General features: G+C 41.3%; 1 protein-coding gene across 1 annotated transcript; it reads left to right on the forward strand.

Annotated features, from left to right (window-relative positions):
- The first annotated feature begins 9,458 nt into the window (after nt 1-9,458).
- Nucleotides 9,459-11,799, forward strand: LOC148120140 (mast cell protease 1-like). The gene is made up of 5 exons (XM_087895877.1): nt 9,459-9,533; nt 9,987-10,137; nt 10,674-10,809; nt 11,012-11,266; nt 11,353-11,799. Exons 2-5 carry the CDS (start codon nt 10,034-10,036, stop codon nt 11,497-11,499), a joined length of 642 nt encoding a protein of 213 aa, XP_087752003.1. The 5' UTR covers nt 9,459-9,533; nt 9,987-10,033; the 3' UTR covers nt 11,500-11,799.
- Nucleotides 11,800-12,566: the final 767 nt, after the last annotated feature.

Raw genomic sequence — 12,566 nt, forward strand, 5'->3', positions numbered from 1 at the left:
CCTCCTCCCTGCCTGTTTGCTATATAAATGTTCCTGAGAAAAAAATAAAATTGGCAGTTTGATCAGAAATACAGACTTGCTGTCCATTTCTTGTGTCTCTTGCCCCTCCATTCCTCTCTCTTCCAGGTTACTAGGGACTCTGGTTCGTTTCCTGCTGGTCGGGACAATATAGGATCTATGCATTTATTTAAATTGCATATTTTTTATTTTTATTGTTTTTACCACTCTTCTCTTTTCCATACCCTCCCATTCTCCCTTGTTTCATGACTCCCATGCTCCCAATTTACTCAGGAGATCTTGTCTTTTTCTTTTTCCTATTTAGATTAATCTGTGTCTCTCCAAGTATCCTCTTTGTTGTCTAGGTTCTCTGGGATTGTGAATTGTAGCCTTTTTTTTTGCTTTATGTCTAAAAGCCACTTTTGAGTGAGTACATATTATATTTGACTTTCTGGGTTTGAGTTACCTCACTCAATATCATTTTTTCTAGATCCCTCTATTTGCCTGCAAATTTCAAGTTACCATTATTTTTTCCCATTGTGTAGTACTCCACTGTGTAAATGTATCACAGTTTCTTTATCCATTCTTTCATTGAGGGTATCTAGGTTGTTTCCAAGTTTTTGTTATGACAAATAATGCTGCTATGAACATAGTTGAGCACATGTCCTTGTGGTATGAATGAGTTTCCTTTGTGTATATACCCAAAAGTGGTATTGCTGGGTCTTGAGGTAGATTGTTTCCTAATTTTCTGAGAAATTACCATACTGAGTTTTAAAGTGGCTGTATACATTTGCACTCCCACCAGCAATGGAGGGGATTTTTCCCCTTACCCCACATCTTCTTCAGCATAAGCTCTCATCAGTGTTTTTGATCTTGGCCATTCTTACAGGTACAAGATGGGATCTCAGAGTTGTTTTAATTTGCATTTTTCTAATAGCTAAGGATGTTTGTTGCAGAGGAGTGAGCCGCTTGTTCTTTCTGGCCACCTGACTAGCTTACACCCAAAATAATCACACAGAAATTGTATTAATTAAATCACTGCTTGGCCCATTAGCTCTAACTTCTTATTGCCTAACACTTACATATTAATTTAACCCATTTCCATTAATCTGTGCATCATCATGAGGTCATGGCCTACCAGCAAAGTTTCAGCATGTCTATCTCCGGCAGTGGCAGCTAAATAGTGTCCCTCTGACTCCGCCCTTATTCCTCTCAGCATTCATTTCTGTCTTCCCTGCCTACCTAATTTCTGCCCTATCAACAGGGCAAGGCAATTTCTTTATTCATTAATGATAATCACAGCACACAGAGGGGACTCCCACATCAGATATTGAGCATTTTCTTAGGTATCTTTCAGCCATTTGAAAATTTGAAGAAGACACCAGAAAAGTTGAAAGATCTCCCATGCTCTTGGGTAAGTAGAATTAACATAGTAAAAACAGCAATCCTACTAAAAGCAATCTACAGATTCAATGCAATCCCCATCAAAATCCCAGCAAAATTCTTCAGAGACCTCAAAAGATCAATAACTTATATGGAAAACAAAAAACCCAGGATAGCCAAAGCAATCCTGTACAATAAAGGAACTTCTGGAGGCATCACCATCTTTGACTTCAAGCTCTACTCTAGAGCTACAGTACTGAAAACAGCCTGGTTTGGCATAAAAACAGACAGGAGAAGCAATGGAATTGAACGGAAGACCAAAATATCAATCCACATACCTACAAACACCTGATTTTTGACAAAGAAGCTAAAAATATAAAATGGAGAAAAGATAGCATATTCACCAAATGGTGCTGGCATAACTAGGTAGCAACAGGCCGAAGAATGAAAAGAAATCCATATCTATTGCCATGCTCAAAACTCAGGTCCAGATGGATCCAATTAGTATTTCCTAGATATGAAAGAGAAGCTGTGTCTAGGACTTTCAACAAAATGTTGCCTACATATGAACTATATAGTAACACCAACAGTGGACATGAAAACTTGGATGGTGTAATATTTATGAGACCTCAGCCCTAGATGAAGTGGGAGAAGTTAATTTCTCTGTGGATCAGTACCCTGAGAAGTTCTTCAATCACAAGTGGTTAACCCTAAACAAAAGTACCAACACCATTACCACCAGCACCAGCACCAGGACCAGCATCACAACCACCACCACCACTACTATTTGAAGAAGAGGTCTTGCATTAAAGAGAGAATAGGGGAACATGAAAGGAATTTGGCGGGGGGGGGGGGAGAAGGCACAATAATGCTATAAATACAATTTTTCCTGTATAAAATTTCTAAAAAGAAACATTCTAAATTTAAATCTTTCTATCAGGGAAAGATAAAAGTCAAGATGACTCTAGTTATTAGTACAAGTGCACAAAAATCTACCACTGCCCCAAAGAAAAGGGGAGTTAATAAAAATAAATGTGGTTATTACTTGGTACTATAATAGCAGATTAGGAGGTCTTCCCCTAGAAGTGTGGGGATTCTTTAATTTTAGGTTTGAACTTCTGTATATCATTATCTTCCAGGACACCATCAAGTAAGACTATTATTCCAAGCATTCACACTCAAGAGACACTAGCCTGTCACAGGGAGTCATCCATAAGCCAGGTGTGAGCATTCTTTCTCTATCAACATTCCATCCAGATACCGAGTGAAGATTTTACCTCTTTGGGGATGGAGAAGCCAGATACAGAAACTTCACTTAGGAATGGACCACTTGACATATTAATTAATGATCATTGAAACCATGGATACTTTTCTGAAATCAATATTTTAGTGCAGCTGGGCTTTCTTTGGCCTCCAACCCCTGAATAATGACACAGAGACTTTTTATTAATTATGAAAGCTTAGCCCTAACTCAGGCTTGTTTCCAACAATTTATGAAAACTTGAATTAATTGTTTATATTAATCTCTGTTCATTACCTTTTCTCCATACTGTACATTTGTCTTCCCCTTGTCTCCTGGTGAATCCCCTGCCTCTCTTTTTCATAGAGTTCCTATCTCTTCCTGGAAGTCTACCTATCTTCTCTTGCTTAGCACGGACCATTCAGTGCTCTATTAAACCAACTGAAGGAGTGTTGTTTACAAAAAGGTTATCTTATAACTTTTAGATTTATTTCCTACTTTGAGGCAAGAATGCTTTTTCCCAAGGTGTCTACAGTTGTTGCTACCTCCTTCAGGCCAAGTCCAATGAGCATGATACCATCAGTGTAACATGATTGGACTTGCTGCAGTAGATGTTACTGTTCCTAGCAATGCACATTGAGGTTTTCCACAAATTGATAGCTGCAGGGAATGCATCATTTACAACAACAATAAATCTTACACCAAGTGCAACTACAGCTGTTGTTGCCACCTGGTTAAGTTTACAATAACCCACAATAAGATGCAAGTTGATGTGCTAGAAAGAGCTATAGTGGGAATCACTTTTTCTCCAATATTCAATAATGCTTCATTGAACTGACCTCTGGACAACTTCATGGATAACATTGCCCTGGTTGCCTTTTTGGTTGGCAGAAGCAGTTGTGGCATTTTCCACTAGTTTCTGTGAGGTCACTTCTTGAATCAGGCATCCACTACATATTGAGGTTTACTTTGGGGATTGTTATGCCCAAATCTGCAAAGTCCCCCCAAAAGCCAACAAGGAGACTGAGCCCTGCATATAAAATAAAAAGCCTTTATTTTATGCAAGTTTGCAAACTCGATCTCTCTGCATGTTCAGCATATTGGAATAAACGAAGAGCCCCGAGCTCAGTTAGAATTGTGTTTATATAGTAGTAAAGGTGGGGTGAAGGTTTTCTGAGGTTTATGATCTCTGATTGGCTGACATATGTCTAGGAGTGTCCTGGTGAGTGTGTGCTGGCAGGTGGTCCTATCTACAGTGGTTAGAATATTAGGCATTTCCTCTGGATGGTCTGTTCTTGGGTGTTGGTCAGGTAATCTCAGCTAGTGGTTCTTCCTGCAACCAGGTATTGTTTCAGTATAAACTACTGAGACTCGGGCCTCTATTAAACTTATCTATTAAACTACACTGGTAGGTGATAATAGTTGGAAATAAAAAACTTCCTTTGGGTGATCTGTTCATATTTAGCTTATGGCTGGCTCCTACAAGAATAAACCCATTTAAATTTCCAGGGTACAGAAAGATTCACTATAGCAGGTGAAAACTGGCTGAGTAAAGGAATCTTAGGGGTAGAACAAACGGACTGACTCCAGCAGGTTTTTCCTGAATGTTTCTTTATTCCTTGGGGGATGAAGAAAAGAAGGAGAAGGGTAGGGGAAAAGAAGGGCTGCTATCCACAAAGCTGTCAGTTTATATAGGCAGGCAGATAAGTTAGCAATTTCATAGATGGTTACAATAGTATCAAGCATGCATTTCACAGAATTACAAAAAGCCATGATCTGACAAGAAGGCGCCTTATGTCTCCAAGGGGGAGTGGCTGTAAAGTCCTTAGGCAGCTGAGAACCCAGCATTGGCAGCCATAGCAAGGGCCTGGGAGGGAGGCAAGGTGCCTGATTTGTGTCAGCATCTAGCTGGTTGAGTTAAAAGAAAACTCTTTTTGGACTTTCCTTTTGATTCTCAAGTGAGAATTTTTCTTTCTGAATCTGATTTTAGTGACTTAGGTCTTTTCTCTGTATAAACAGTTCACTTCCTAGCTTATATTAATTGAAACCAAGGTGATGGGTAAATACAGAATATTAGTAGTTTGTTAAGGTAGAGCAGAAGACCAGTAGATCACACCTTCCTGAGTCTGCTGTTAGAGCAGACAACCACCTGTCTCCTGTTTGGGGCTCTTTTCTTATCAGTAAGTACTGTCAGTAAAGTTGTGGGGTACTATGTAGATTTTTGCTATGATAACAAAGGCTTGACTGAGTGAATATTTTCACACCAGGGCTTCACTGTGTGGGGAGAAGTATTTGTAAAAGGAACGGCATGGCGGGCTGCGTTCCTGCCAGGATCCTGGCTCCCAGGCTAGTTTACACCCGAAATAATTACACGGAAACTGTATTCTTTTAAACACTGCCTGGCCCATTATCTCCAGCCTCTTATTGGCTAACTCTCACATCTTGACTAACCCATTTCTAATAATCTGTATGCCACCACGAGGTCGTGGCTTACCGGGAAAGATTCAGCATGTCTGACCTGGCAGCTTCATGGCGACGACTCTCTGCCTCTGCTTTCTTTCTCCCACAATTCTGTTCTGTCTTCCCCACCTACGTATGTTCTGACCTATCAGGCCAGGCAGTTTTCTTTATTAATTAACCAATGAAAGAAACAGATAGATAGAAGACTGTCCTATATCATTTCCCCTTTTTCTGTTTAAACAAAAAAGAAAAGCTTTCACTTTAACATAGTAAAATTACATATAGCAAAACAGTTATCAAGCAAGAATTACAGTTATAATATTTATATCTATTCTCTTTTATCATAACTAAGGAAAACAAAAACTATCTATTTATTCTTCAACTCCATCAAAGACTCCAGAAGGATATAATATTACCTAATTAAACAAGAAGTAAGCAACTTCCAAAACTTTAGAAATGACAGAGACATCTCACTGCCTGGACAGTCACCCAAAGTTCTTTTGTACCACTGGGGCATCCATCTTAAGCCTACAGACTGCAGTATCCACCAGACTTTTCCATGAAGCAGGAAATTTAAAAGACAGTTCAGCCACTATCTGTTGTGTCCTATAGAATGTCTCGCAGACTCTTTCATGAATCAGGAACCCCAAAAGATTATCTCACCTTTAGGCAAGTTCAGCAGTCCTCTCTCTGCGGGTTCTTCATGTCCAGTTTATGCAACAGTCCAGGCAAGAGCAGTTTCTTGCCCACATGGTTATCAAACTCCATAAGGAGCCTCTTCAATGCCCATCTTCCTCTTGAAGCAGATTGGTGCTGCCAGGAGCAGACATGTCTCATTGTCATGAAAAGCCCTAAGTTATTAAAACATTTAAAATGTCATATTCTGTAGTCTTTAAAAAATATGAAGAATGCCTATCTAACTGAAATATGTCTCTATAGATCTAAGAAATCTAACTAACATGACTACAAGCTTGACTATTATCGATGATTATCCATTAACAACCTATACTTCCTAATTATACATTACTTTTTAAAATGAACTACAAAATCACAATACCTTAGTCAAGATCAGAAATACATATACATATAACAAAATTGACCTTAAAATCCACACCAAAGCAAATTATTCATATCTATATCAGGTATTTGGTTGCCTTACAGGAAAAGTCAGGTTTATACACTGCTGGGATATTACAGAAGGGAGAAATGCCATGATTCCACAAGGTTTCTACGGAATTCACAGTAACTTATCCAAAAGACAGGTATTAGTTCAGCTCTGCAAAAAATTGGGTGGAGTGTCCACACTCCCAGGGATTAGTCTAACAGATCTGTCAGCTGTACACTTACTGTATAGTGCGGGTGGGTCCAACTACAGGAACGATGACATTTGGTGACCATGACTCTCCTGTTTCTGTATTCAGGAACTGGAGAGAGTGTTTGTTTGGGAACCGGGATGTGGGCCAACTTCAAAACCCATCCCCTAACTAGGGCTTCACAGAAAAATTTGGGGTTTTTTACAAAGTACTATCAGGACAGATCCTGTGCACAATAAAAATAATAATAATCCTCTGTTTTTTTCTATAATCCAATCACTCTGCTTAGACATCCCCTTGTATCTCTGAGGAAGCAGAGGAAAGAAATACAAAGTTGGGGCTAGAACTTTCCTCAAGGGTACCCAGCCTCTATCATGCAAAGATTTCTGATGGTCAAGTCCAAGCCTTGCAACTAATCGAGGCTTCATATGGTAATCAATACCTCTTTTTACCAGATCTATATTTTTTATTCAATGCTCCAAGACTCGAGAATATTGATGCCAATTGTATAGTTTATTGAGACACATAGTGTTTTGAGTCTGGACAAGTGCTTGATTGAGATGCTACATTAATCTAGTTACTTGACTTTTTTCTTCAAAAATTTGTAGGAATAAGTTACCTTTATCTTAAAAAAAATTCCTTACCCTTATTTAGACAAAAACACAATTCAAAGTCCTTCATTTTCTTTGCCTCTGTTCTTGAGTACTTAGACACAATGAGCTAACCTCTTTACACTCTTGTGATCTGTGGTTATAATGCTTGGTCACACAATGCCTTGTCTTGCATTGTAGATAACCATGGCTGACATTGGCTAAGTGGCAACAATACTTGCATGCCATAATTAATCACTTCACATCTACAGTTACTACTTCTTATCACTTACAACAACATCTGTAAGAACTTTAACTTACATCTTAACTGGTGAACATAAAATGTCCCCTGTTCTTACTTTTCATGAGGATCTCTTTTCCCCAGGGTCCAATTCAGAGAGAAAGTTTATATGAGTGGTGTAACATATGTGAGCAGTGTAACATACATGAGCAATATAATGCATATGAGTGATGTTTCACATGTGAGGGATGTTACATACATGAACAGTGCAGCAGACATAAGTGGTACAACATATGTGAATGGTGTAACATATGTGTGCATTGTAACACATGGGATCTGTTCTAAGGTCATCTTTGATGAGCTTGTAGACAGGTAAACTGACCCCCTCAGGGGTCTTCTGGTTGCTTTCTCTTGCTTTGTTTCTGCAGTCAAGCAAAGCAGGTTGGCACAAAGAACAGTTATTAGAAGGGAGTCAAACAGCAACTGCATTGAGACCAACTTCTGGAATTTAATGTCTGTGAAATTTTGCCAAGTCTCAATTTTCTTACCTGTAAAATGGAAACTATTATACTCAGAGTGAGGGTGTGCAAACCTGATGGTCCTGTAGCGCCCATGCCACTACAAGATGGTATGCGAGCTGGGAGCTAAGCCCGGAGACTTAAAAACACAGACAGACAGACAGAGACACGGGGACATGGGTCATCCTTGATACAAGAGTGCCAACTTTATTGTGGTCAGAGGAGCTTATATAAGGATCCTTAGCTACATCCAGGTCTCAGGATCTTTCAGCTGCAGGCCTCACCAGCCCCCCCACCCCGTCATTAAGGTCTCCTGCTCAGAGCAGCTGCAGGCACAAGTGTTTTGCTCAGTTCATTCTAGCAGGTAAAGGGTCTGAGGCAGGCAAAGAAAGTCAAGGGGCCATGGATCTGCAGCTCTCAACAGGGGGATCTAAAGAAAGCACAGACAGAAATATAACAATATATCAATTATTCCAAGATGCACCACATTTCAATTTGTGATCAAATAAGCAAGAATAGAATTTGTACTCAATGGCATGTTTCTGTTTATCTGAGATCAGTGTTTGATTTCCAGTGACACGTGAAATGATGAAAGCACCAAGTACGGTCTCAAATACTGATCTGCACAGACATTATGTTGTTATCAAGCATGTATGGCTCTCAGTGTGTAAATAGGAATCCTGAGATCCCATGCAGTGCATATATGTGGTATTTTATGCATTCCATTATGTTTTCTGTTCATTCAACAGGAACTGAAAACATTAAGTTTCTGAAACTAACTAATTAAATGTATGATCTTCCTCTTATATGATCTCCTGAGAGTCCATTGAGTCATTAATGAATGTGTATGGCCACATCCACTAAAAGGACTACTAGTAAGACTAAATCAGAACATGTATTTGCAGCAGCAGTTCTCAACTGGTTTCATGACCCTTTGGGGGATTACATAGCACATATCCTGTGTAATTAGAATATATTGTAAAATATCAAATATTCACATTACAATTTATAACAGTAGCAAACTTACAGTTATGAATTGGCAAGGAAAATAACTTTATTGTTACACAAGTATATAACTACATAACAACACAGGGAGCTGTATTAAATGGTCAGAGCATTAGGAAGGTTGAGAACCACCATCTGAAGATGCCTGTCCTGCCTGGTTTGCTGTGTATTCAATGAGCCCTCCTCATTCTTTCTTCTCTTTCAACCACATTCTATCATCTGCTACTTATTAGAATAAATCTGAGGTGCCCTCCCCATTGTCTACACTAATGATGGCCATCAGGCTCAATCAGCCCCAAACTAGTTGTTGTAAATGAAATGTCCACCGTCACACCCGTGTTTCAGACACTACAGGTGCCTGTGTTTGTGCAGCAGACAGAGGAGAATCATTACACATACACTACAGGGACCTCAAAGCTGACAACAAACCTGGATGTCTATAAGGACGAGCTCATCATCCCTAAACAGATCCCCAATCCTTTGTGTTGCTGTCCTGCCTCTGAGAATCAACTTTGGAGGAACCTCATCATAGGAACCAGGACTCTCAGGATCTGGTTACAGATTCAACAGCAACAGAAAGCAGAGTCGTGAGAATTTCTGATTAGGAAGATAAAGCATGACCAGGCCAGCTTGGTGGTTTCCAGCCCTCCCTTTCTCTTGCTTTGGAACTATAAAAGCAGGGACCAGACAGAAACACACCAGAGGCTGAGTATAGACCGCACCAGTGGGAAATGTAGGCCCTACTCTTCCTGTTGGCCTTTCTCTTGCCTCCTGGAGCTGGAGCTGGTGAGTTTTTCTCTCTCTCTCTCTCTATCCTCTGATAGGCAGGATCCTTTACATGTCATCCAAGGGAAATCTTTTCAGTTAAGTAAGAATGAGAAATTAATTTTCCTTCACATCATTTCATCAAAAATACTTATTCTGATAGATAGCTCTTCTCTGTCCTTCCAACAGTGTTGAGGAAGACAGGATGAGGGGTGAAGAACTATCTAAATGAACTGGCATCAGAAACATGAATGGCCACTGTGTTCTGAAATGTAGGATGATGGTGGATAGGGAGGGATGAAGAGGAAGATCAACAGGGAGGAAAAATCAGAGGATGCTCGGAGGGATCTGACCCCATGAGAGGTGGGGTGTGATGGGGAGCAGTTACTCGGCTTTAGCCTCATTTCCTCTGCTGCCATTGTTTTGGGGTGTCCTGCAAATATGTGACCAGAGACACGGGGTTCTTTGTTTCAGAGGAGATTATTGGTGGTGTGGAGTCAAAACCACACTCCCGCCCTTACATGGCCTATCTGAAGATCCTCACTGACAATAATTCATCTTTTATATGTGGAGGGTTTCTCATATGTGAAGAGTTTGTGATGACAGCTGCGCACTGTAAAGGCAGGTGGGTGACTCCTCTTTGTGTGGAGAAATGCATGAACCAGAATCACAAAGGGGCAGAGCCTGAGGAAAGTTCCCAGTCCTGCTCATCTGCAGATGGGCTCCTACTTATAATGGGAAGACAAAGGAAACAGAAAGCCACCCAATGGATAATTTTCTTTGTCTTTTCCATTTTCAGAGAACAAAGCTTTAAGCAGGGCACTAGTTGGGACAAAGTGCTGCTTTTCTTTTGTCCTGGTGTCACCAGAGCTTTCAGTGTGTAACTCTGGGGTGTAACTCAATGATAGAGCACTTGTCTACCACAGGCAAAGCCATGGATTCGATCTAAATACTGCAAGCAGGGGAGCCAATCTTCAGTCCCATGTTTTCCTGAGCATGTTGCTTCTGGAAAGGCAGTGGTCCTGGGAGCTCTGTCTCAAGTACAATCAGGATCTCAAGTGGCTCTTTTCTGGGACAGAGAAGATCTGGTGTCCCTCTGCTCGAAATGAGTCCTCCTCATGAGACTAGCACTTTTTACTGCCTATTTTTCTCTTTCAACAGAGAAATTATTGTCACTCTTGGGGCTCATGATGTGAGCAAGACAGAATTCACACAGCAGAAGACAAAAGTTGAAAAACAAATTGTCTACCCATATTTCAACTTCAATACCAAACTCCATGATATCATGTTGTTGAAGGTGCCATTATTTTTCTTGCCCCTTTTAACTCTCCCTTCCTTAACTCTCTTCCTGCTCAGTCCTTTGAACTGTCTCTTGTTCAGCCCATTTTCTCTTAACCCACCCCTGAATTCCATGTCTTTACCACTGTGGTGGGAAAGGACCCATGTCCGAGGCAGCATCCTTCTCTGGGTAACCGTGTCTTCTCTCCTTTCCCCCACAGCTTCAGAGGAAAGATCAGCTGAGTCCTGATGTGGCCACAATTCCCTTGCCTAGTCCATCTGACTTTGTTAAACATGGAAACTTGTGCTGGGCATCTGGCTGGGGACAAACTGGAGTGAAAGGGCCATTTTCAGTTAAACTGAGGGAGATGAAACTGCAAATCACGGGAACAGACGGTTGTAAATACTACCTGAATTACAACAATGACTTCCAGGTCTGTGGCGGCACTCCAGGATTTATGAGAACAACATACAAGGTGAGTGCACACTGACTTCTCCTCCTCACATCTGTAGTCTGTAGTTCAGGGAAGGTGATCTTTGCTCACATTCTTCTAACCTACAGGGAGACTCCGGGGGACCTCTAGTCTGTGCTGGGGTGGTCCATGGTGTAGCATCTTATGGGCGCGCAGAAGAAAAACTCCCTGGAGTCTTCACCCGAATCTCCAAATATGTGAGATGGGTTAATGAAGTCGTAAGGGCATATAGCTGAAAAGCCTTGCCAGCCTGAGCCAGATTCTCCAAGCCAGAGCCCTTCTGTTACCCACTGGGTGCAAAAATCTGTTCCCAGACTGCCCCTAGCCTGACTATGCCTATTGCAGACTACCCACGGCCTGTCTCCAGCTAGTCCCCACATTGTGCCCATTCTATGTAAGCTTACCCCCAGCCTGCTCCAAACCTTTATGAGCCTGCCCCAAACTGTTTTCAACCTGCTCCAACCTGTCCCCAGACTGTTTACAGCCTGTCCCCACCTACCCTCAACTGTACTCAACTGTTTCCAACATTGCCCACCCTGTCCCAGCCTGCCCCTGAGAGGATCTCAAAGGTACTCAAGGCTCTGGTGATTGTTCCCTGTAAGGCACCTCAATAAAGATGTGACCCTCAGAAGCTGTGAGACTCCATTGTGTGCTCCAAACTAGGTCGGTCCCCCACCCACACCTAGACCCTGTCTAAGCCAAGTGAAGAATTGTTTGGCCATAGTCGCTGGCCAAGAAAGCAACCTTGACCACTGATTTCCTGGTCCAGGGTGTGTGACTGTTGGTTACTGAATTTTATCTCACATATGTACGTGTGTACTGTAAGGTTTCACATCCAGAGAAATTTCCTCCACCATCCTTCCTTCTCTTCTCGCTCCTTGTCCTTATCTTGTCTTTCCACAAATCCCAGTACCTTAGCTGTTGTATGGGAGAGGGCCTGCTTGTTCTTCCCGGCCACTTGGCTAGCTTAGCCCTGAAACAATCACACAAAATTGTATTAATCAAATCACTGCATGGCCCATTATCTCTAGCCTTTTATTGACTAACTCCCACATCTTGATTTAACCCATTTCTATCAATCTATATATCGCCACATGGTAGTGACTTACCGGGAAAGAATTGGCATGTCTGTCTCTGGTGGTTCCATGACGTCTCTTTCTTACTCTGCCTCTCTTCCTCCCAGCATTCAGTTCTTTCTTCCCTGCCTATGTAAGTTCTGCCCTATCAACTAGGCCAAGGCAGTTTCTTTATTCATTAACTAATGAAAGCAACACACAAACAGAAGGACCTCCTACACAATTTC

This window comes from Myodes glareolus, chromosome 12 (genome assembly GCF_982192425.1).
Source record: "Myodes glareolus chromosome 12, mMyoGla1.1, whole genome shotgun sequence".
Taxonomy (NCBI): Eukaryota; Metazoa; Chordata; class Mammalia; order Rodentia; family Cricetidae; genus Myodes; species Myodes glareolus.